This window comes from Lemur catta, chromosome 21, assembly GCF_020740605.2.
Source record: "Lemur catta isolate mLemCat1 chromosome 21, mLemCat1.pri, whole genome shotgun sequence".
NCBI lineage: Eukaryota > Metazoa > Chordata > Mammalia > Primates > Lemuridae > Lemur > Lemur catta.
The window spans coordinates 19556826-19582119 of NC_059148.1; the positions used below are offsets into that span (position 1 = coordinate 19556826).

General features: G+C 46.2%; 2 protein-coding genes and 1 long non-coding RNA gene across 4 annotated transcripts; 2 read left to right on the plus strand and 1 right to left on the minus strand.

The window, feature by feature from the left end:
- The first annotated feature begins 4282 nt into the window (after positions 1-4282).
- Positions 4283-10331, plus strand: PLA2G1B (phospholipase A2 group IB). The gene is made up of 4 exons (XM_045534677.1): positions 4283-4316; positions 7571-7730; positions 8238-8365; positions 10072-10331. The coding sequence occupies exons 1-4, from the start codon at positions 4283-4285 to the stop codon at positions 10194-10196; spliced, it is 447 nt and encodes a 148-aa protein (XP_045390633.1). The 3' UTR covers positions 10197-10331.
- Positions 10332-13310: 2979 nt separating this feature from the next.
- On the plus strand, positions 13311-24292 carry LOC123625937. Its single transcript, XR_006730688.1, has 3 exons — positions 13311-13532; positions 15038-15134; positions 23669-24292. It is a non-coding gene; the product is annotated as an uncharacterized LOC123625937 (long non-coding RNA).
- Positions 18704-23972, minus strand: SIRT4 (sirtuin 4). 2 transcript variants are annotated; one of them, XM_045534679.1, is made up of 4 exons: positions 23904-23972; positions 22333-22557; positions 19170-19464; positions 18704-19044 (listed from the first exon to the last, which is right to left on the minus strand). In XM_045534679.1, exons 2-4 carry the CDS (start codon positions 22554-22556, stop codon positions 18892-18894), a joined length of 672 nt encoding a protein of 223 aa, XP_045390635.1. In that variant the 5' UTR covers position 22557; positions 23904-23972; the 3' UTR covers positions 18704-18891. The 2 variants fall into 2 exon arrangements, with proteins under 2 accessions (XP_045390635.1, XP_045390634.1); XM_045534678.1 differs by having other exon boundaries at positions 22060-22557.
- Positions 24293-25294: the final 1002 nt, after the last annotated feature.

The following is a 25294-nucleotide window of genomic DNA, read 5'->3' on the forward strand; positions in this document are numbered from 1 at the left end:
GGAGGCCGAGGCAGGAGGATCACTCTTTGAGGTCAGGAGTTCGAGACCAACCTGAGCAAGAGCGAGACCCTGTCTCTACTAAAAATAGAAAGAAATGATCTGGACAGCTAAAAATATATATAGAAAAAAATTAATCAGGCATGGTGGCGCATGCCTGCAATCCCAGCTAATTGGGAGGCTGAAGCAGAAGGATTGCTTGAGCCCAGGAGTTTGAGGTTGCTGTGAGCTAGGCTGACACCACGGCACTCTAGTCCAGGCAACAGAGGGAGACTCTGTCTCAAAAAAAAAAGTCTGTGTAGGTGTAGATATAATATGATTGGGAAATGTTGATAAGAACTGAAGCTGGATTTAATTACATGGGTTCACTATACTATTCTCTCTACTTTTGTATATCTGAAATTTTTATTAATAAGCAACAAAAAATTTAAATGAAGGAAAAAAGAGAAAAGGAAAAAATATGTGGCATGTATGAGTTTTAAAGTATAAAACTGTGATACCACCCATGAACCCCTACCCAGCCCAATAGTCATTTTTTAAAAAACCAAACCAATGGTTCTTAAAACTACAGAACCATCAGAATCACCTAGGAAAATTTAAAGAATAAAAAACCACGGATTTCAGATCCTTCTACTCAGCCTGCATCTTGCATTCCAAAAATCTGAATTACTCCGTAAGTTTCCCAGAAGAGTCCAAGGATCAGTCAAGTTTGGGAACCGCTGGCTACACATCACACCCCTTCTCTGGACAAATGGGGAGCTAGAGAGTGCCGTTCTAGCAGTTAGGAGGCTGTCAGGAAGATCCAGACACTAGGCATGGTGGCTTTGGATGTGGGAAACAGGTTGAGATACTTGGGTGCACTGCCTCAATTTACTTATCAGCACTTGATTGTAGCCTAGCCTAGGTAAGGCTCTTAGTATCTTTCCTGGCATAGCCTCAAGGCGTATTATTATAACTGCTGTTCCTGCTGCTGCTGTTGGAATTATTGAAGAGACACCTGGGCTATGAGGCAGGTAGATACAGGTTCAGATTTTTTCTAGGTGTGCGACTTTGAGCAAGTTCCTTAAGCTTTCTGAACCTGTTTTGTCATCTGTAAAATGGAGACGATGATGACAACAATGACAGCGATCATAACTATGTCAGAAGGTTGTTGGTAGGCTGAAAGACAACATATATAAAACAGTCTTTGCACAGTGCCAAATGTACAGAAGCACTTAGCAAATAGGAGCTGGTAATGCCAGGTGCGGTGGCTCACACCTGTAATCCTAGCACTCTGGGAGGCTGAGGCAAGAGGATCGCTTGAAGTCAGGAGTTCAAGAACAGCTCTGAACAAGAGCAAGTCCCTGTCTCTACCAAAAATAGGAGAATTAGCTGGGTGCACACCTGTAGTCCCAAGTACTTGGGAGGCTGAGGCAGGAGGATCGCTTGAGCCCAGGAGTTTGAGGTTGCAGTGAGCTATGATCATGCCACTGCACTCTAGCCAGGGCAACAGAACGAGACTCTTTCTCAAAAAAAAAAAAAAAAAGAAAAGAAAAAAAAAAGTAACTGGTAGCTGCTTAGAAGTTTTTTCTGGAAGCAGGAGCCTTATCCTTCATAGGCCGAGCAGATGTGACCTTGCTGGAGTGTGGGTACAACGTCACCTGAAGGAGTTAAGAGCTATCCTTAGCTGTTCTTTCCATTGGAGAGTGTGTTTTTCCCAGGCTGGGAGAGACTGTACTTTACACACCTGTGCATGCATCTGGGGCAGGAGAAGTTCAAGGTTCAGATTGTAGAGGCTTTGGGGAGGTTCCCAGTGTCCCACCAGGTCCCTGTGGCAGGGACCTCTGTGACCTCTGTGGCAGGGGCTGCAGAGGTTTGGGCTGTCACAGTCAGTGTGCCTCTTTCCAGGGGGAGTGGGTTGCGGTAGCACCAGGTAGGTGCTTTGCCTAAGCCCCAGCATGTGAGAATTCGTCCAGACTGCCCTTGTGGAAGGCTTCCACCAGCTGGGAGAAGGGGGAGTAGGAGGTGGGACTAATCTTAATCTCCCTAACTTCAAAAGACTTTCAGCACTCACTCTCCCGAGGTGGTGTCATGAGTACCAGATAACAACTCATATCTTGGTCCTGCTGTGTGACATTGGGGCAGTCACTTAACCTCTCTCAGCCTCCATCATCTTCTCTGTAAAATGGAATTTGCAATTGAGCTTTCCTCAAAGGTTTGTGCCGGGTTCTTAGCACGGGACCTGGTATAGAGTTAGTACTCAATGGTAATTAATAACTATTAGCCTCAGAGGACTGTGTAGTACCTGCTACTTCTCCTTCCTTGGACCACTCCCAATCACCCACTTAGCATCCTTCAGGCCCAAATCTGGGAGCAGAGCCCATTCCTCGCTCTTTTTATGTTCCCAAAGAACCCACACAAGAGAGACTTGGCATTTTGCTGGTCAGGCCTTCCCTTTGCTTGGGCAGCCTTCACTCATGCTGGGGCCGTGGAAGCTGCTATGTGGTCCTGCGCCATTCCAGTCTCTCTGCGGTGTCTCTCACAGTCCCCTCTGTCTCTGGGCTGGCCCTGAGACCAGCTCTGTGCCCATCTACAGCACTGTCCAGTAGAACCTTCTGTGATTATGGACGCATTCTATATCTGTACTGCCAACATGGCAGCCACTAGCCACGTGAGTCTGCTGAGCACTGGAAACGTGGCTAGTGTGACCGAGAGCTGATGTTTTTTTAATTTTTAAAATATTTTTATTCTTTTTATGTATTTATTTTTTGAGACAGAGTCTTACTCTGTTACCTGGGCTAGACTGCCATGGTGTGATCATAGCTCACAGCAACCTCAAACTCCTGGGCTCAAGCAATCCTCCTGCCTCAGCCTCCCAAGAAACTGGGAATACAGGCACATGCCACCATGCCCAGCTAATTTTTTCTATTTTTAGTAGAGATGGGGTCTCATTTTTACTCAGGCTGGTCTCAAACTCCTGAGCTCAAGCGATCCTCCTGCTTCGGCCACAGTGTGGCCAGCCTGGCTGTGATCCTGGAATAGGAAAAGGACATTCGGTGAAAACTAAGGATTTCTGAGTAAACTATGAGCTTGAGTTTGTTCATATTATTGGTAATAATAAATATTGATATTGGTTCATTAACTGTAGAACACGTACCATACTAAGACGTTAGTAATAGGGGAAGCTGTTAGAGGAATGAAGAGGGTGTGTAGGAACTCTCTGCTCAATAAAAATAAGTAAATGAATAGATAGATAGATACATAAAAATAGCAAGGCCCTCCCTACCTTGCAGGGTGGTTATAGAGATTCCATAAGGGAACTCAACAGTTTTGGCTGTAGAGAGAGAGTGAAGTCTTAAAACAAAGGAAAAAAAGAAAAAAGAAGTTAACAGAGCATGAAGTAAACCAATTATAAATATCACGTATGATATGACATATCCAGAATAGGTTAAAGCTATAGGGACAGAAAGCAGATGAGCAGCTGCCAGGGGCTGGGCAGAGGGACTGCTAGCGGGTACCAGGTTTCCTTTGGGGATGATGAAAATGTTCTGGTGCTAGATGGAGGCGATGGTTGCGCAACATTGTGAATGCACGATGCTAAATGCGCTGAATTGTTCACTCAAAGTAGTTAATGTTATGTGAATTTCACCTAAAAAATGTTATGTAGACATTGGATAGGACAGTTCTAAAACTGTTTATTATTCTGTAAGTCAGACCCAGGCCTTTAGAACTCCAAAGCCCAGGGCTTTCTCATAAACTCACATTGGGGAGTCTCGGAGGGAAGTGGTATTGGTGTGGTGAGAAAAAAATAAAACCTGTGCCTTGAAATGGAGCCCCTATTCTGCCATTTGCTAGCTGTGTGACCTTAGGCAAGTTACTGCACCTCTCTGAACCTGTTTCTTCATCTGTAAATTGCATGATGGATGGGACTATTCAATGAAACCCACAGCACAGACTCAGGCACTTGACAATATGTGGATGCAGCAATCATTCCTTCCTGTCCCCCCTTATCCCAGCTGCCCCGACTGGGTTGGTGGCTTTGCCCACCACCGATCTCCCCCTCCAGAAACCACACCTTTAGTTACAAGGTGCTGAGAACAAATACATGTCATTTTTTCCAGTGATCTCTTGCTGGCACACAGGTCAGGGTCATTCCTGCGGCAGATAGACTCAAGGCCAACCCAGGGTCAGCCAAGAGCAAAGCAAACACTACAGCCTTATCTCGGGGGCATGGGGCAACTGGCTATAAGGAGGTCGGCCACTGGTTCCCTCAGTCTTTCTTCTCATTCACCTCCTTGACTACAAGATGAAACTCCTTGTGCTGGCTGCTCTGCTGGCAGGTAGGCAACGCCCCCCAGCTCCGCCCTCCTTCCCCTTCCTGCACTAAGCTCTCACTCCTCTGGAATCGGGGACACAGGTCACAACAGACAGGGCTGGCCAACCCTGGAGTCTCAAGTCAAGGTTCCTGAGGGGCTTAAGAGCTGCCGGCTTGGGGGTTCCCTCAAATCCCTCCACCGCTGGCACCTTTTCAACCTGCAGTTCTGAACTCACAGGACCCCTCTCTGAAGGGCCAGCCCTGCCCACCCACGCTAGGAAAACCTGCCTTCTGTCTCCCTACCATATTGCCTTGGTGCAGTGTCTTCCCAGAACCTACCTTTGGCTGCAATTTTTATCTTGTTGATTCATTTAGTTTCTTCTCGCCCACCCACACTGACGGGTGGGCTCCGTGAGTGTAGACAGTGTTGTTGGCACCGTGTAGTGAATGAATTGATGGAGTCAGACACATTGGAATTCGAATCCCAGCTCATTCATCCGTTGTTCATTGATTCACTCAACGTGGATGGAGACCTCCAAGGTGCCAGGCTCTGGTGGAGACTGGGGACTCAGAGATGAGTGCTCACTTTCCCACTGGAGAAACGCATGCGTGCGCGTATACACACACACACACACACGCACACGCACACACACACATGCACACACACACGCGCACACACACATACGCACACACATGCACACACACACGCACACGCACACACACATGCACACACATGCACACACACACACGCACACACACACACACACGCACACACGCACATGCACACACGCACACACACACACACGCACACACGTGCACATGCATGCACACGCACACACTCGCGCACACACGCACACACACACGCACACACACACACACACACACACACACAGAGGAGCCGTGGCTTTGTGCAGGTCTGGCCTCAGCAAAGCAGAGCTGGCTGGGTTGGAAGGAGAGAGACAGAGAGAAGAGAAAACGAGGGAGTTCTGGAGACGGGCCAGGGTAGGCGGCCCCCTCCTGTCTGAGCAGACTCGAGGCCTCTGCTCCAGGCTGCAGCCTCTGTCAGCTGCCACCGTGGAGACCACCCACAGGGGACCAGCTGCATGTGGCCCTGGGGTTTAAACACAGTGAGTGGCCCGCCATGTCCAGCAGATGGAGAACATGAAGGACTAGGCATGGGGCAACAAGACAATGCTGGTGGCTAATTGAACAGGACCCTGAACATACTTTTGTGCCCTTTTCTTTTGAGGGCACCAAATCTTACAGGGTAGGGCTTTATGCAGATGGGGGGCAGGGTTCTGCTCCCCTGAGTTTGCTACACAAAGCCTTGTACTTGATTTGGGCAAACACCGTTTCAGCTAGAGGCAGGATTTCTTCACTCAGGCAACAAAAATTTATTGAGCACCTACTACGTGCCAGGCACTTTCTTTAATTCATTGATTATTTCACTCATTTAAGTCATCCTATATTGATTGAATGCCTACTATGTTTCAGGCACAATGCCAGGAAGCTGCCCTTGAGGAGATCATGGTCTGGCAAGAGGGAGACATTAAATAAACAGACGGGTACAGACTGTTAGAAGGACCATGAAGCAAAGAACATAAAGAAAAGTGACAGCAGGGGAGCCACATAGCTGGGATGTCCAGGAAGGGCCTCTTTGAGGAGATGGCATTTAACCCAAGATCTTCTTGCCTTTCGAAAATTGAGATGACGAAAGTGCCAGGCGGGGGAAACAGCAGGTGTGTACAGGACTGGAAGCAGGAAAGAGGTTGTCCTGTTGGGGACAGGGACAGAAGGCCAGTTGGCTACAGTGATGGGGGACGGGGAGAAAGGTGGTAGAAAATGAGACAGGAGACATGGGCAAAGGCCAGATCTCAAGGGCCTTCTGGAGTGGGACCAGGAGTTTGGATTTGACTCAAAGGCTAGGAATATCCATTGAAGGAAGAACAAGATTCAACTTAAGTTTAAAAAACAGGCCAGGTAGGCCGGGCACGGTGGCTCATGGCTGCAATCCCAGCGATTTGGGAGGCCAAGGTGGAGGATCACATGAAGTCAGAAGTTCAAGACCAGCCTCGGCAACATATCAAGACCCTGTCCCTACAGAAAATAATAGAATTAGCCGGAATCAGGCTAGGTGACTTACACCTGTAATCCCAGCACTCTGGGAGGCCAAGGCAGGAACATCACTTGAGCCCAGGAGTTTGAGACTGCAGTGAGATATGATCATGCCACTGCACTCCAGCGTGGGCGACAGAGCAAGACCCCATCTCTTAAAAAAAAAGAGAAGAAAAAAATACATGAACACCTGCCTCATCATCTTAATGGCTGCAGAGTACTCTGCTATAGGCCATACCCTGGTTTATTAACTAGTCCTCTACTAATGGATAGTTATGTTCAAAATATTGCTATTACAGGCCAGACACAGTGGGTCACACCTGTAATCATAGCACTCTGGGAGGCCGAGGTGGGAGGATCACTCGAGGTCAGGAGTTCGAGACCAGCCTGAGCAAGAGCGAGACCCCCGTCTCTACTAAAAATAGAAAGTATATGGACAACTAAAAATATACATAGAAAAAATTAGCCAGGCACGGTGGCGCATGCCTGTAGTCCCAGCTACTCGGGAGGCTGAGGCAGTAGGATCGCTTGAGCCCAGGAGTTTGAGGTTGCTGTGAGCTAGGCTGATGCCACTCTAGCCTGGGCAACAGAGTGAGACTCTGTCTCTAAATAAATAAATAATAAAAACTAAACTCAGTTATGCCCCTCCTTGGCCCAGATCCCTCCAATGGCTCCCCATTTCTTGTAGAGTAAAAGCCCAAATACTGGCCGGCCAGTGGCTCATGACTAGAATCCCAACACAGGAGAGCCGCTTGAGGCCAGGAATTCAAGACCAGCCTGGGCAACATAGCAAGACCCCATCTCTACAAAAAATTTAAAAATTATTAGCCAGGCGTGGTGGCACACCCTGTAGTCCTAGCTACTTTGGTGGCTGAGGCAGGAGGATCACTTAAGCCCAGGAGTTTAAGGCTGCAGTGAGTTGTGATCACGCCCACTGCTGCACTCCAGCCTGGGCAACAGAGCAAGACTTTGTCTCCAAAAACAACAAAAAAGGTTTCGTTACCAAAAAAAAAAAAATTCCTACTCACTTTACCAGGTTCCTGGGTGCAAAGCTCCTCTATAGAGGCAGCCATCAGGGGTCAGGGAGCAGACTGATAGTGGGTCCCTGGGGCGTTGGCAGAGCCAACCTGGGCAGATCTGAACCCTGGGTGTGTCTTCTTGCAGTGGGAGCTGCCAACAGCAGCATCAGCCCGCGAGCCTTGTGGCAGTTCCGCAACATGATCAAGTGTGCGATCCCCGGAAGTAACCCCTTGTTGGAGTACAACAACTACGGCTGCTACTGTGGCTTTGGTGGCTCAGGCACCCCTGTGGATGAATTGGACACGTGAGTGATCCAGCCGGAGGGAGACTGGAGTGTCTGCTGGGGCAGGGGCAGGGTACAGGCCAAGGATCTCTTCGAGGCACAGAAAGGGGACTTGCATCTCTGCTAAGGATAACATATTTTCAACCTCTTGTCATATAAAGAAATATGCTCCAAGAGGACCCTGGAAGCAGAATGTCTGAGATGTAAAACAGTGGGTGATGCTGTCCTCTAGTGGCAGAATGTGGAAACACACAACATCATAGGGACAATCCAAGTGTAACCTAGCGGTGGTTAAAAGTGTCACAGCATCTTCAGAACACAGGATTTTACTGTATTCACATACCCATGTGATAATCGCTTTCAGTAAACATATGATAAAAGGACTTACGTTTTTTTTAAACCATACTTAAAAGACCATTTCTCCCAGAGCATCTTGGCTAAGTCATCCCCACCTGTTCCTGAGAAACAGCAGGTGATACCTGTTGCTGCACCCTTGCTCCTGCCTCAGTGCTCCCTTCCCCTTTCCAGGTGCTGCCAGACACACGACAACTGCTACAGCCAGGCCATGAATCTGGACAGCTGTAAATCCCTCCTGGATAACCCCTACACGAAGAGCTACTCGTACACGTGCTCCGGCTCTGAGATCACCTGTAGCAGTAGGTTTACCTCCTTCTTGATCTATGGATTCTAGGAGGCCCTCAGTAGGCAGCGAGGAAATAATAGTACTGATAGCCACCACTTATTGATGATTTTATTGGTGCTAGGCAGTGTCTTCTTTAATCCTCACAGTAAAGCTATGGGATCGGTACTATTATTATCCCCATTTTACAGATGAGAAAACTGAGGCTCAGAAGGCTGAGCCATTTGCCTAAGGTCACACAGGTCGTAAGAGGTGGTGTTTGGTTTTTGAACACAGTTATATAAGGCTTTGGAGTTTCTTTTTTTTTTTTTTTAGACAGAGTCTCACTCTGTTGCCCGGGCTAGAGTGCCGTGGCGTCAGCCTAGCTCACAGCAACCTCAAACTCCTGGGCTCAAGCGATCCTCCTGCCTCAGCCTCCCGAGTAGCTGGGACTACAGGCATGTGCCACCATGCCCGGCTAGTTTTTCTATATATATTTTTAGTTGTCCATATAATTTATTTCTATTTTTAGTAGAGACGGGGTCTCGCTCTTGCTCAGGCTGGTCTCGAACTCCTGAGCTCAAACGATCCACCCATTTTGGTCTCCCAGAGTGCTAGGATTACAGGCGTGAGCCACGGCGCCCAGTCGGGCTTTGGAGTTTCTATAAGGCCTCTTCTCTAACTGTCCTGCCATATTCCTTCCTTATTTAATAAAAAAAACCAAAACTTATCATTTATTAGGCTCTTACTGCATGCCAGCTACTGGGCTAAGCATGTATACAAGACAGTTTTTATTATTCCTATTTTACGGGTAAGGAAGCTGAGGCTCAAAGACAATCATCTGCCCAAAAGCATATGGTTTATAAATGGACAGTTGATATTTGAATCCAGTTTCATCTGATTTCAAAGGCTCTGTTCTTAACCACGCACATGGTGAAACACGTCCCACCCTCCAGGAAGGCAGTTCATTTGTACTTCATACTTACTTTAATTTTAAGTCCATCCTAGTTTGTCCTATAATTTGTACTCTACTGGAAATTTACTGAGAAAGGAAAACATTTGTGATTTTTAAAAGAAAGTGTCAGAGAGAAACAAAACTTTAATAAGATTACTGAAGGTAAGCAGAGATACATACATTACAGATAATTAAGTTCAAATACAGAGAGCCGGCCGCGGTGGCTCACGCCTGTAATCCTAGCACTCTGGGAGGCGGAGGCGGACGGATCGTTTGAGCTCAGGGGTTCGAGACCAGTCTGAGCAAGAGCGAGACCCCCATCTCTACTAAAAAAAATAGAAAGAAATTAGCTGGACAACTAAAAAAATATACATATAAAACAATTAGCCGGGCATGGTGGCACATGCCTGTAGTTCCAGCTACTTGGGAGGCTGAAGCAGTAGGATTGCTTTGAGCCCAGGTGTTTGAGGTTGCTGTAAGCTAGGCTGACGCCATGGCACTCTAGGCCGAGCGACAGAGCAAGACTCTGTCTATAAGTATATACACACATCTGACCTTTGGCTAAACAACAAATCCTTTTTTGGTAATGTCCTAAATATTGCATTCATGGTTTATCTGAAAGCCACATTTAATTAGGCATCCTGATGTATTTTATTCACTTAATCTGTCAACCCTAAATGTGCACCAATGAAATGGCCACCAGTTTATTCCAATTAATTCTTCCTGTCCCTGGATTGTACAAAGCAGGGTCCGCTTTGGCTCAGTCCTCTTCTTTTATCCCGCTCCAGGCACAAACAAAGAGTGTCCGGCCTTCATCTGCAACTGCGACCGCAGTGCTGCCATCTGCTTTTCAAAGGCTCCCTACAACAAGGAGAACAAGAACCTGGACACCAAGAAGTATTGTCAGGACTGAGACTCACCCTTGAAAAGCATCATCCGTTACGCGCCTCCTTGCCTTCGCCTGACATGCTGCCCTCCAATAAAGCACCTTGTTGAAAGACCTCACGTTGGAGACTGTTTTATTCTCTGTCTGCTTTACATAACTAAGTATCTGCCTAGTCCTTTGTGAACATCATTCCTTCCAGCCTTGGAATTAGAAGCTGAATTAGAAGAATATTTCCAGGAAGAAGCACCTCTAAACTTGAATAATGATCAACACCCACCATCTACTGATTATTTACTGTGTACCAGGATTGAGTGTCCCCTGTGAGGTATTGGCACTATTAGCAAATCTTATTCTTCTAAGCTGAGGCTCAACAAAAGAGGTCACTTGCCCCATGCTATCATCTAGTAAGCAGCACAGAAGGTATTTGAACCTGGGGGAATCTGATGACAGAACACACATGCTGAACCACGACCCTGCTCTGCCTGAAGTGGGAGCTCTTGTTTAGTTTGAGCCAGATCTTTGCCCCCTCTCATGCCTCTGCCTCCATTTCCAATTGTGTTAAACCATTTTTTTCTACAACTATTTCCTTTTCTAAACCCTTCAAAGACTTCATTACACTCTATGAGCTGACTTTTACATTGTAGTCATCAAATATAATAATAACTGCTTTCACTTCCTGAGCACTGACTTTGTGCTACCCCATGAGGAAAGCTCTCTGCATCTCATCTCATTAAATGTTCAAACCAATTAGCCGGGCATGGTGGCATGACCAGTAGTCCCAGCTGCTTGGGAGACTGAAGTAGGAGGAGCACTCGAGCCCAGGAGTTCAGGGCTGCAGTGAGCTACGATTGTGCCACTGCACTCCACCCTGAGACAGAGCAAGACTCTGTCTCAAAAAAAAAAAAAAAAAAAAGATAAAAATAAATAAATGTTCAAACGTGCTCTGTGAGATTGGTATTATTGCCCCTCATTTATGGATGAGGAACTAAAACTTCATAGAATCCCATCTGTGTACAGTTATAAAAAATAAATAAACATAAAACCTCAGAGAAGTTGAGTCATTTGCCTGAGATCACACAAATGGCAGTGAGGATTTGACCAGGTCTGTCTGATAGCAATGTCTGGACTCTTAACCACTAAGTCACCACCAAAATTTCTCTCTGACTACACTGGCATGGAAATTCACCAGAGCAAGAGGGAAGCAGTAGAAAAAGAAACTGAATTAGAAAAGACCATTGATTATGAGAAGCCACCACTGAGCAGTGTCAGACCACTGGAGGCCAACAGAACAGCTGCCACTTCTGGGTGTGTGGTGGGCAGCAAAGGAACTTCCCTTTGAAGATAGTGTGTACTTATCTTTCGGCCTAATTTCTCCTTCATTTTATTCATCCACTCAATGATTTTTAAAAATTTTTTATTTCAGAATATTACGGGGGTACAAATGTTTTGGTTACAAGGATTGCTTTTGTACTGCTTGAGTCAAAGTTATAAGTGTGCCCATCACCCAGATATTGTCAACGATTGTTTATTGAACACTTACTCTGGGGGCCAGAGTACAAAGTGCTGAGGATACTGTATTTGGGGTTGGTGTCAAGACAATGACTTAGTGTTATTAGCTGTCTGCAATTCAGCCTGCTCTGAGACTTTTCTCTCTTCAAACTGGCATCCTTATATATGCCATGCTCTATACTCCCGATGATGCCATGCATTTTGCACAATTGTCTTCCTCAAAGTCTATAGCTGTAGGTACTATTATGTCCACATTTTACAGATGAGAAAACTAGCTTAAAGAGGTAAGTGATTTGCCTAAGGTCGCTCATTTTCTGAGTGGCACAGATGAGCTTGGAGCGCAAATCTGGATAATTCAGAGAAATGCCATCAAACCGTGAAACTTGTGGAAGGCAGAGTGAGATGTCTCAGTCACTTTTGTATCTCCAACTGCCTCGTACTGTACTTGGCACACAGAGGACACTCAAATGATGGCAGAATGCTAAATGAAGTCCTGGTCATCAGTGTTCAGGGTCTTTTTGATTCTTTGGCAGGCAACATTGGAACTATTCTCAAATTCAACAAGCATACATTGCATTCTTTGCAGACTATGCTACGTAAGACAGCCAAGAGATGTAAAATTAAGTTAGACCTGGCTTCAGCCTTCAACAAACTGGAAAGGCCATAATACCATCTTTCTTCAATGGAAAGAAACTGCAAGCCCCTTTATAGATGGAAGAAAGATGAGCTTATAGGAGATTGGTGCTTACTCCCGTTTTTCTTTTCAGATGACAAAACAAGAGCGAGAACAAGGTCATGGGGTACTAAAGGTTACAGGTGGGCTCAAAAAATATCCTCTGACCAGACGCTTGGGGGATCACCCTGTATTCCTAGCACTCTGGGAGGCCCACGTGGGAGGGAGGAGTTTGGGGCTAGCCTGAGCAAGAGCAAGACCCCATCTCCACAAAAAGTAGAAAAATCAGGCAGGCATGGTAGCACGACTGTAGTCCCAGCTACTCAGGAGGCTGAGGCAGGAGGATCGCTGGAGCCCAGTAGTTGGAGGTTGCAGTGAGCTATGATGATGCCACTGCACTCCAGCCAGGGCGACAAAGCGAGACCCTGTCTCAAAACAAAAACAGAAATAAAAAATATATCCTCTTATGAAAAAATCTCTTTTTCTCCATCCCAGGGCTTGGGAAAGAGAAAATAAATTGCTTTAACAATCTTTAAATGAGCATTTGCTGGGTGCCCATTATGAGAAGTGGGATACGGGAAACACAAGCACGGTGGCTAGGATGAGTTGAATGAACAAATAATTAAAGGAGACTGAGAGTTACACATTCTGATTAAATAACTGCTTCAACGATGGTACAGTGACCTAACGGTTCGCCCAAGCTGAGGGAAAAAAAAAAACCACGTGGCCGTATTTACCTTTTCATGTTACGTGACCCTGCCCGTAAACCTGGCATCCCACTCCACGACCAGAAGATGTGTGATTGGATAATTTATGGACACGTGGCACTGTCTCTGTTTTCTATTGGTGAAAGCGGCCCAGCCCGTTCCTACCTCCACACCCCCCAGGCTCAGGCTCCGCCTTTCCCAGCACGCACCGGGGCCCGAGCCTGCGCAGGCGCAGTGGCTGGCAACACTAGCTGCAGGTGGCGTCCGCGTGGTTTGGTAGTGGCGGCTCAGCTCCGTGGGGCTCTGGCAGCGCTCTTTTGCTGAGCCAGAATCCCGCAGGATGGACAGAGTGGGCGTTCGACTGTGAAAAGAAGGCACAGGCATTCTCACGTGGGCGTGACATTGAGGCCAGCTCTCCCGCTGTGCTTTTCCCTGTCTGGGTCACTCATCCCCTAGCCCCGCCTGTTTCCAAAGGTTGGCAACCTCTCAATTGCTTTTCTCCCGGGGAGGGATGAGGGGGCCGGGAAGGTGGGGTGCAGGGAAGCAAAGCGGGGGCCGTGAGGAGGGATGGCTAAGCAGAGAGGCAAGTGGATGTTGGGTGAGCCAAAGGCCTTTGAGGTGCCCCAAGTCCACACTTAAATTTTCCCTACCTTGAAGAGGGAGAAGGAGAAAAAAAAATAGTAAAGCGATTTGCTGGTCTAACCTCCATGCGTTTGCATTGGTTGTTTGCTCCGCCTTCATGCCTTGCCTTTTTCTGCCTGGTGGACTCGTGTTTATCTTTCAGGACCCAGCCTGGGTCACTTCTGGGAAGTGTCTTGAGTTTTGCCCTTCTTCCATCAATGCTCAGTTACCCCACCGGTTTCTACAGCATGAAGAGGCCAGAACTGGACAGACTGGCTTTGATTACTGGCCTAGTCACTGTAGATAACACCTTGGGCAGTTTACCCAAGGTCTCCAAGCTTCAGGAGCCTCATCTTTCAAAGGACAAAATAGTGCCCCTATCATATACCATGGGGTTGTGGGAAGGAAGTGCACAAGTACGTTGTGTAAATGATGCTTCCACCAATGCTTGTTGTATAGTAGATGTTCAGTAAAAATTATTAATTTTCCTAAGCGGAAAGAGAGAGAAAGATACTCATTTTTTATTTTCTTTAGAAAGGTTTTTATTACGTCAAGCAAGACTTGCTTTTGTAATCTTTTTAAAAAGACAAACAGGTGCACAAAAGGAAGTGAGGCTCTGGGGAAGATTATTGCAAAGTCTAGTTAAAGGAGTACTCAGCAGGGGACAAAGGTTAGGTAGATAGGATGATTTCTTTTCCTCCATCATGCCTTCCTCCCATCTCCTAATGATAGTGGCTGGCCTTTATTTATTATGTGCCAGGGTCAGACACTGCGCTATGAGCTTCACATGCATAAAGTATCATAGCTTCTGTTATCCTCATTTATACAGAAAGGGCCTGAAATTAGATAAAATAACTTGCTGAAGTTCACCTAACTAGTAAGTAGCAAGACTGAGATTGAAATCTAAGTCTGTTCCCTAAGAGTTTCAATTTCATGCTATATGCCTTTTCTGGTAAACTGAGGAAAAAATTGCTCACTGAGAGCACTCACTAGTTTGTACTCTAACTGGGGGCACGTACAGTGGGTTAGGAACTGCTGTGATGGTAGAAAGCAAAAGACAAAGTAAGGAGGCAGACATGAAAAACGTCAGTTTCGGGAGATACCAGGTTTCTCTTAGGACACATTTATTTATTTATTTTTTTAAAGAATTCCGTCTCAGGAGGAAATATGAACAAAGCAAACAATCCTAAGGCCCTGAAGACTTGATTTCATGATTTGTGCCTTCCTGGCAATCTAACCTGCTCTCCACTACCCACTATATTTTAACCATTTCTGGTCTCCTGGGCCAGGTGTACTGCTGGCTTTTACTTCACCTTTAGGCTGACCATAATTTGCCATAATCTAATCATAATCTGCAGACAAATGAGAGGCACTGTTGTTTAAAAAGAAAAGAACTGGAAGGAAAGTCGACTTGGATTCTAGTCCTGGCTCTGAAACTATGTAGCATGGCCTCTGGTAAGTCTGGATCTTAATTTCTTCAAAAACAAAATGAGGGGGATGGACTAAATTTTCTCTAATTCTCTCATTTGGTGGTGGTGGTGGGAACAGTGTTTTCTCTATGAGCCACTTGAGGACAAGAAGTTGTATCTTTGTATCCTTAGTACCTTAATACAGTGTCTGTCAATAACTGTCGATGAGATTTGTGGGATGAGAATGGCTTGAGATTCAAAAGACCCAGATTTTAATACATTTGTTGGTACTGACTTTGGGTAACTGAGGAAATCTGGTTCAAAGCACCTTAGGATCCCCATCTGCAAAAACGCTGCAGTGAGATTCACAACAACCTTACACCTCTTCAGAATTAATGACTATGAGCAAAGCTGCATTTGTTCAGGTGAAAAGAACTCTGTGTTTGCAAGATCTTGAATTATCCCAGTTAACTGAAGTTTGCCTCCTAGGCAGGTGCAGGACGAGCAGGTATTGCCTGCCCTAATTTTAGACAAAAAGCTATCCAGGAGAGACCGTGATTCTTTCATCCACCTCACTTTGTGATGAGATTGTGCAGAAAGCTTTAGCCTGGTACACTGATTCTTTACGGCTAACTCAGTAATCAAACAAGTCTTTCCTCCAACTTGAGAGCCCACATGGGAATTAACTTTCCTCTCTACAGACCAGGTTCAAGCAGGTGTCTCATTCTGACAGCTGAAATCAAGTAGAAATCAATCCTTAGAGAAGTGTCATAAAGCCCCATTCTCTTTTTAGCTGATTGAAAAATATATATAGGCTGGGTGCTGTGGCTCACACCTGTAATCCTAGCAAATCAATCCTTAGAGAAGTGTCATAAAGCCCCATTCTCTTTTTAGCTGATTGAAAAATATATATAGGCTGGGTGCTGTGGCTCACACCTGTAATCCTAGCACTCTGGGAGGCCGAGGCGGGAGGATGGTTTGAGCTCAGGAGTTCGAGACCAGGAGTTCGAGACCAGCCTGAGCAAGAGCCAGACCCCGTCTCTACTGAAAATAGAAAGAAATGATTTGGACAGCTAAAAATATATATAGAAAAATTAGCCGGGCATGGTGGCGCATGCCTGTAATCCCAGCTACTTGGGAGGCTGAGGCAGGAGGATCACTTGAGCCCAGGAGTTTGAGGTTGCTGTGAGCTAGGCTGATGCCATGGCACTCTAGCCCGGGCAACAGAGTGAGACTCTGTCTCAAAGAGAAGAAAAAAAAAAAAAAAAAAAAAAAAAAAAAAAAAATATATATATATATATATATATAAATGTGCAGCCTACTCCAGTGTGCAATTTATTTTTTTATTTTATTTTTTTTTTTTTTGAGACAGAGTCTCACTTTGTTGCCCCGGCTAGAGTGAGTGCCGTGGCATCAGCCTAGCTCACAGCAACCTCAGACTCCTGGGCTTAAGCGATCCTACTGCCTCAGCCTCCCGAGTAGCTGGGACTACAGGCATGAGCCACCATGCCCGGCTAATTTTTTTTTTTTTTTTTTTGTATATATATTTTTAGTTGGCCAGATAATTTCTTTTCTATTTTTAGTAGAGACGGGGTCTCACTCTTGCTCAGGCTGGTCTCGAACTCCTGACCTCGAGCGATCCACCCGCCTCGGCCTCCCAGAGCTAGGATTACAGGCGTGAGCCACCGCGCCCGGCCTCCAGTGTGCAATTTAAAAAGATTCCTTTAGTCCTTAGTTAATAAAAAATTCATTCATGCTGTCACGTATTTATTCAAAAAATATATCAAAATGGTTCAGTTAAAGACACAACCATTTGGATTGTAAATTATTTCATTTCCTTCTACCTTCACCAAGCCCAAATTAGTGAGATCCTTGGGTTAGCACTCCAGAGACCATTCTGGCTTACATATTTCCCAGGCCATTTCTTCTGCCAGGTGAGATAAAAAAGGAAGTGAATACAGTTTTCCTATCAAGAGCAGCTGCTTCTTGGAAAAAAATCTTTCTTCCAGGGCAAATCTCATCAGCCTGATGACCTTAGCCGGGCTCTGGCACCTGCCCAGGTCAGAGATGGGCTGGCAGACAGATGTTGGTTTGCTGCCCTCTCTAGGCTGCACTCAGTGAGCTTCGATTAGTTTGAGGGAAAAGGGATGAATCGGCCGGGGGCGGTGGCTCACGCCTGTAATCCTAGCACTCTGGGAGGCCGAGGCGGGTGGATCGCTCAAGGTCAGGAGTTCGAGACCAGCCTGAGTGAGACCCCGTCTCTACTAAAAATAGAAAGAAATTATCTGGCCAACTAAAAATATATATAGCAAAAAAAAAAAATTAGCCGGGCATGGTGGCACATGCCTGTAGTCCCAGCTACTCGGGAGGCTGAGGCAGTAGGATCGCTTAAGCCCAGGAGTTTGAGGTTGCTGTGAGCTAGGCTGATGCCACGGTACTCACTCTAGCCTGGGAGTGAGACTCTGTCTCAAAAAAAAAAAAAAAGAAAAGAAAAGGGACGAATCCTTAGGGATCTGTAAAGAAATGAAACAAGTTAATGCCCAGATGAGCTGGGAGTAGAGCAGAGAGAATGCCTGTGAACATCAGCCTAGTGTTCAAAAAACCATCGCATTTAGGACATGGCAAGATGGCCACTGTTACTGTTAAGTGAAAACAGGCTGTGTTTCATAATAAAACTTTCAGCACAGTTTGATTCAATTTTTGTAAAAACTCAGTTATACCAAAATGTTAAACTTTGGCTGTCTTGGTGGTGACATTATGGGTAACTTGTATTATTTTCTTTTTACTTGCCTGTATTGTCCATACTTTCTACAATAAATATATATTATTCTAATAATGTGAAAACTAGTTCAAAAGTATCTTTAAAAAGTAGTGTGCCAGATGGACTTCTTGGGTGCTAACGTCCTTTTCCTTAATCTGGATGCTTTAATACCTTATGCTATGTGGAGAAACCAAAGAGGCTACATACTGTATAAAATGTCCAGAACAGGGAGAAACAGAAAGTCCAGTTGTTGTCAGAGTCGGGGGGTCAGGTGGGGCAATGGTGGGGATGGGGAATGATTGATTATGGGCCCAAGATTTCTTCTTGGGATGATGGAAATATTCTGGAATTAGATAGTAGTGATCAATGCACAACTTTGTGAGTATCTAAAAACCAATTTACTATATACTTTTAAAGGGTGAATTTTACCATATGTGAATTATATCTCAATTAAAGCTATTATTTTTAAAAAATAGGGAAAAAGCAATGGCAGATTTTGGAACATTTAGTGTCTTCAATAGCTATGTGCATAGAATGTGAAAAACTATAGCTTAATGTACATTAAAAAATTAGTTTTGGCTAGGTACTGTGGCTCACGCCTGTAATCCTAGCACTCTGGGAGGCCAAGGCAGGAGGATCGCTTGAGCTCAGAAATTCAGAGACCAGCCTGAGCAAGAACGAGACCCTGTCTCTACCAAAAATAGAAAAATTAGCCAGGCCTCCTAGCTCATGCCTGTAGTCCCAGCTACTGGGGAGGCTGAGGCAGGAGGATCACTTAAGCCCAGGAATTTGAGGTTGCAGTGAGCCACTGCACTCTACCCAGGGTGACAGAGCAAGACTCTATCTCAAAAAAAAAAAAAAATTAGTTGTAATTAAGAATGGTCATTCATTAAGAAACTTAGAACCTTTTATAGCTTGTCAGTGCACCCCACAACTCTTGGTTGAATGGGAGCTGGAATCTGTTATCTGAGAAGGTGTTTACCTTTAGCAGCAGGATTCCAGTGAAAGACCCTGTTCCTGGCTCAGGAACACCAGGCTGTGGTCAGTATGGGTCTATTAAAGGCAGCAACTCTCCACAACGAGAGTTCAGTTTCAGACACGCCAAATCATCCGACCGTGTGGGCCCAATGTTCAGTATTGCAATCGGTAGCTGCTTCTCCCGGGCAGTGAGGATAAACCTGTAGCCAGAGTACACCTGCACGGGGAGGAGACACACGGAAGAGCTCTCTAGATCCAGGCAAAGTTAAACCAAAGAGGGACCCTCTCCAGGACTCCCTGTCCCGCAAACGGGGCAGCTACCACTCGGACCAAGTCAGATACCTGCAAGGACGATCCCACAACCAAGAGGGAGTCGGCTTCTTTTACACGCTTGTGCACAAAATCAACCTTGTCACGGTTCACTGTGTCCCCGAAGAAAACGACATCAGGTTTCAGAGGGCCTCCACATCGAACACAGGATGGTACCTGAAAGCTCCGGACCTGCTCGTCTGAGAGAAAGACGTCGCCATCGGGAGCCACGCCATGGGCCTCCGCACTCCAGGCGGGGTTCAGGATTTGGAAGCGCTCCTGCAGCACCCCCCGGGGAGTCTGTTCACCACAATCCAAGCAGAGGACCCTGACACCAAAGGAGAGGTGAATGAACAGCATGCCCCTGGAAGGCACACGGCTGCCCAAGATGTTTCATCCCCAACCACTTCCAATCCCTCCATCGCTGCTTTCTTTTCCTAGCACACAGATTCCGCTGATTTTAGGCATGCTTTCTCATGACCTCCTTAGCTACCTCCCTGTTTCTCACCTTCCTTCCACTGCCAACCTTCCAGAACAAGTAGTGTACCTCTGTCTCCTTACTACACACCCTCCTTCACCCTCTGCTAGCTTGCTTGCATCCTCAACACAACTACAAATACCTTGCCCGATGATTTCCTCAGTGCCAAAGCCAATGTTTTCCCCTCTATTCTCTGCTCTGTTCATCTGCTGTCATTGTCACCATCTATCACCACCCTCTCTTTAAGATACTTCCCCCAAAAGGCAGGAGGAGTCTTTCTCCAGAAAACCCTCAGCATGGGAGAGAAAGACCTATTCAACTCTGCTCAGGGGGAAGGATGCAGGGTCTTCAGGTTGGAGGCCTGGAAGGCCAGGGCCAGTCACCTTGGCTGCAGGCCAGGTTCTTGTCGTCAAAGCCACATTTGGGGATGTCACCAACTAGGCAGTCCTGCCTCCCCCCAGCTCTGTTTCCAGGGCCTATATCTGGGCTGTCAACTATTTACTAAGCCCTTGCTGTGACTGGATACAGAGAGACCTCATACCCATGTGCATGTTGTTAAAGTGTAAACACTTGAAAATTAAAACAAAAAACAAATACTTCTCCCCCTTGATTTCCATGACATGGTGCCTCCTGGTTCTCTCGGCACCAGAGCCCTCCGTGAGGGCAAGCACTTTGTGCCTTTTGACCAGTGCCCTGTGCCCACCACCTAGAACAGTGCCTGCACATGGTGGCACTCGCTAAACAGCTGTTGAGAGAAAATAGAAAGCTGGTTCCTCCTCTGGATGCTCCTCAGGGCTCCACCCTGTTTTCTTTCTGTGTTCCCCACCTTGGAGGGGTGCCCGTCCTCACTGCGTCCGGGCCTCTGTATAATGGTGTCCTCCTCTGTGACTCCACCCCTGCTCTGTCCCCCAAACTCTAGCCCAACCTCCCAGTCTTCCGGACCGTCCTGTTCAGCCACCCTCCCCAACTTCCCCAGCACCATCATTCCTCTGGGTACTTGGGCCAAAACCCTTGAGGAAAAAAAATGTGTTCCTCATTTTTCTCCTTTAAATCCTAGTCAGCCATCAGATTATGTTGATTTCTTCCCTTAAAAAGCCCCTGGGAAACATCAAGAAGTCTTGGATTTGTTTTAAAATATTTAAGAAGAGACAGGGAGAGATGGCATAAAGTAGATATGATGCATCTTCATAAAACCTTTGAATCTGGGTGATGGGATGTGGGAATTCATTACACTATTCTCTTTACTTTTGAGAATGTTTGAAATTTTCATCATAAAACAAATTTTTTTTCTTTTTTAATTTTTTTTTGGAGACGGGCCTCGCTCTGTTGCCCAGGCTGGAGTGCAGTGGTGTGATCATAGCTCACTGCAGCCTCGAACTCTGGGCTCAAGCCATCCAGCCTCCCACGTCACTGGGATTACAGGCACCCACCACCATGCCCGGCTAATATTTCTATTTTTTGTAGAGACAGGGTCTCACTATGTTGCCCAGGCTGGTCTGGAACTCCTGGCTTCAAGTGATCCTCCTGCCTTGGCCTCCCAAAGTGTTGAGATTACAGGAATGAGCCACCATGCCTGGCCTGAAAAAAAATTTTTTAATGAACCCATAGGCATCATTAACTAATTCCCCTGTACCACCTTAGTCTGGGTACTTCGGGCTGACCTCCCTGACCTACTCTTTCTAATCCTGTCTAGCTCTCCTCAAATGCTATTTTTATCATGTTGCTTTCTTGCTCAGAAACCACTAATAGTCCCCTTTGGTGTCTCACAACAGACCCAAACTGCACTGCCTGATTTTCAAATGTGACCATGATTTGGGTCTAGCCTTCCCAGACTGTCTGGTTTCATACTAATCTCCAGTCCAAACCCTCCAAGTCCAGGCCAGACTGCTCTGGGCTCCACAAATTCCCTTCATTTAGAAATCCCTGGCTGGGCACAGTGGCTCACGCCTGTAATCCTAGCACTTTGGGAAGGCAAGGTGGGAGGATCGCTTGAGGTCAGGAGTTCAAGACCAGCCTGAGCAAGAGCAAGACCCTGTCTCTACTAAAAATAGGTTTTCTGGAAGCCTTCTAGGGCGGAGCAGAGTCAAAGTGTTAATGGAGTTAATTCCTTACAAGGGACCCTTGACCAATGAGGGATGGGAGATGGTAGATAAATACCCCGGCTTCCTCGACTTGCAATGAGACAGCTGTGAAATTCCTGATAGTCAGAGGGTCCCGCATGAAACTGAGTCCCAGCAGCTCAAAGCTGTAACCCACTCACTAATGCACCCTTTCTTCCTTCCCTTTTTTATGTCCCCACTCCCTCACTGAATTTCCTAGGATCAACGCCAAAATAAACAACTTGCTCAAGGTCTAAGACAACAGTGATCAAGACAGCCCAGTTCCCTGCTCTCACAGAGCAACATACATTTTGGGGTTCAAACTGTTTTTTAGACCTTCTTGCACCTGTGCATGCATCCGTGGAGCTCTGTCAGGCGCCGACTCCCCGCTTTGGTGTGCAAGGCATCCACATTTTGGGTCACCAACCAGTGCAACTTTCCGAGTTTCTCCCAGTTGCTCAGAGCCCAGTGTGCAGGGTTAGGCTGGTGGGAGGAGAACTGCGGCCAGCCCACAAAATTCCTTGCCCAGTACTGTTGGCGGATTGGAGCACTCTGCACAAAATCCCTGTGCTGGATGGGCCTCCGGTCAGTGCGCGCATAGAGTCCCACATTTTCTGACCTGTAGTCTGGGATCCCCGATTCGGTAGAGATTCCCGCCCCAGTCATCACGAAGAGTCTCTTGGAAAGGGTGATGAAGCGCTGTAACTCTTTGACCTTCTGAGGGTCCAAGGGAGGACTTGGTGGCACAAATGACTCAATGGATCCATGCGAATGCTGCCAGCTGACGTTCTCAACCCAATGGCCTTTTGCTGACCTGAAAGTCAACCCAAGGCTCATCCTCATTCTAGAGAGAAAGAAACCTCATGTGAGAAACAGGGGTTTAAAAACAGAGGTAACCACCAACGGATGAATGACAAACAAAATGTGGTCAATCCATAGGATGGAAGAAAAAACTGTAAAATTGGACGAAGTGCTGATTGATACATGCTACAACATGGATAAACATTGAAAACATTATGCTAAATCCCCAAGTGGTGACTCGTGCCTGTAGTCCCAGCTACTCCAAAGGCTGAGACAGGAGGATCGCTTGAGCCCAGGAGTTTGAGGTTGCTGTGAGCCACAGCACTCTAGCTCAGGCTCTGTCTCAAAAAATAATAATAATAATACTTTTTGGGGGTCAAGAATCTCTCATGCCTTCCACAAAATAAAATCTTGTCTGCACACTGAACTGTTTCATAATAGCCGAAGCCAATCTTATCTTCCTGACCTCTTAAGAACCTAAGCCGGAATTCTATGCTGCAGTCCTCAAATGGAAATTAACTTCAAATGGCTGGTGAATCTGCCAAGGCTTTCTGCATCCGAGGGAAAGTATATTATTTTAAAAGGGGAGGGGAGGAAAGAAAAAAAATGATAAAGTGGGATACTAGCATAACATAAGGCCCGTTCCATCTCTTCCAGTAACACCTGGCTTCATAGAACTGAATTCCTTATAAACTTCAAAAGGTTAATGGCTTACCCCCAAAATCTTTAAATCTCATAATAGTCCATTATTATTCCATCTATGGCTACATCTAAAGATGTCTCTATAGGAGGAATAAATTTATCTATATTTTTAGTTAATACCATCCCTGGAGAGACTATGTGTTCCATAAACCTACTTTCTATTTTATAAATGAGAATTATCTTCTTTCTGCACAAGCTACAGAAGTATATTTGAGTTCCAATAGACTAGATTTGATGGAGTTGTTGCTCAGACCTCTCAGGCTTTGATTTTATTCATGATTTACCTTCCACGGCAAACTCTGCTGTTTGGACACAGCAGAGAGACAAGGCCCCTGCGTGTCAGCTTTTCTAGCTTTAAAAACAAAACTTTGAAATATTATTTTATATAATACAGAAATCCTCCCGTGACAGGCACCCCATACGTAAACATTATTTTGTGCTTTGCTTTCCAGGCCTGAGTTCAGGACCCGGCTTTCTCTTTGACATTCCTCAGCCGCCCGAGAGCAGCACAAATACATAGTCGAGTCTCCTGAGACCAAAGGGCCGGGGACACCCCGCCGAAAACGCGCTCCATTGGAACAGCTGCCGTCTTCCCAGTCCCACCAAGGGCAAAGAGGGGAAATGGAGTCCCTTAGGAGAAATCCACCGCTTCTAGAAACCCGCAGCCCGCACAGAACACACACTTACCTTCCACAGCTCAAGGGACTCTTCACACCCGACAGTGGAACTGTCTGGTTACGTTTGCATTTTGGGGAGTGTAGTTCATGAAGCCGAAATGATGCAAGGAAAACTACAAGTCCCACAACCCCCCGCGCCGCACCCTTGAGGACGGGGTCGTCCGGGAGCGCCCCCTGTCGGCCTCTCCTGGCAGAGGTTTTGAACCTTGGTTCGTTCTCTCAGAAGCGGTTAGAGCTTCAGTGCCAATGGCCCGAGTGCAAACTAGCACATCCAAACAGCGCGACCGTAGGAATTCATCCTGAGATAGAAGCTTTTAATAATGGATCTAGGCTGGGTGCAGTGGCTCCTGCCTACAATCCCAACACTTTGGGAGGCCAAAGCAGGGAGGATCGGTTGAGGCCAGGAGTTTGAGAACAGCCTGAGCAAGAAGGAGACCCCGTCTCTACTAAAAATAGAAAGAAATTAGCTGGACAACTAAGAAATATATAGAAAAAATTAGCCGGGCATGATGGCACATGCCTGTAGACCCAGCTACTTGGGAGGCAGAAGGATCCCTTGACCCCAAGAGTTTGAGGTTGCTGTGAGCTAGGCTGACATCACGGCACTCTAGCCCGGGCAACAGAGTGAGACTGTCTCAAAAAAAAAATCTGAAAAATTGATGTTTTTACAATCAATACAAACAATTAAAGACACATTATACATGGACTAATGTGCTTACCCACATGGCTTCTCCAATTTTATTTCTCATCTTGTATTTTAATTAATCAACACAATGCCTGTATCTCGCTCCCAGAGATTCTGATCTACAAATTTCCTATGTATAGCCATGAGAACTGCTGCTCTATTGCATCACCTACATAAGACATCAATTAATTTATAACTATCTTAGGACATCATCAAGGGGCAGCTAGCAAGGACCCTGAAGACCACCTGAGAACCCCCTTACCCCATCTTAAGATGAACTGAGATCTGGGTGCAGTGGTTTGCACTTGTAATCCCAGCGTTTTGGAGGCTGTAGCAGGGGGATCGCTTGAGGCCAGGAGTTGGAGACCTGGCCTGGGCAACACAGTGAGACCCTCCCTCCAAAAAAAAAAAAGAAAAGAAAAAAATTAGCCAGGCATACTGGCACGCACCAGCCCAAGCACTGGAGGTTGCAGTAGCCATCCTCCAATGGGTCCATCTTGCTACTACACTCCAGCCTGGGTGACAGAGACTGACCCCAGTCTCTAAACAAACAAACAAACTGAAGCCCAGAGGAGTAATATGGAAGTTGGAGGCAGAGTTTGGCTTCTGGTCCTATCATTGTATGTATGGAGGTAATATTGATAAAATGATTCATTTTAGTTTGGGATGTGAGACAAAATAGCAAACATAAGAAGCCATCTTTTCTCATTTCTGCT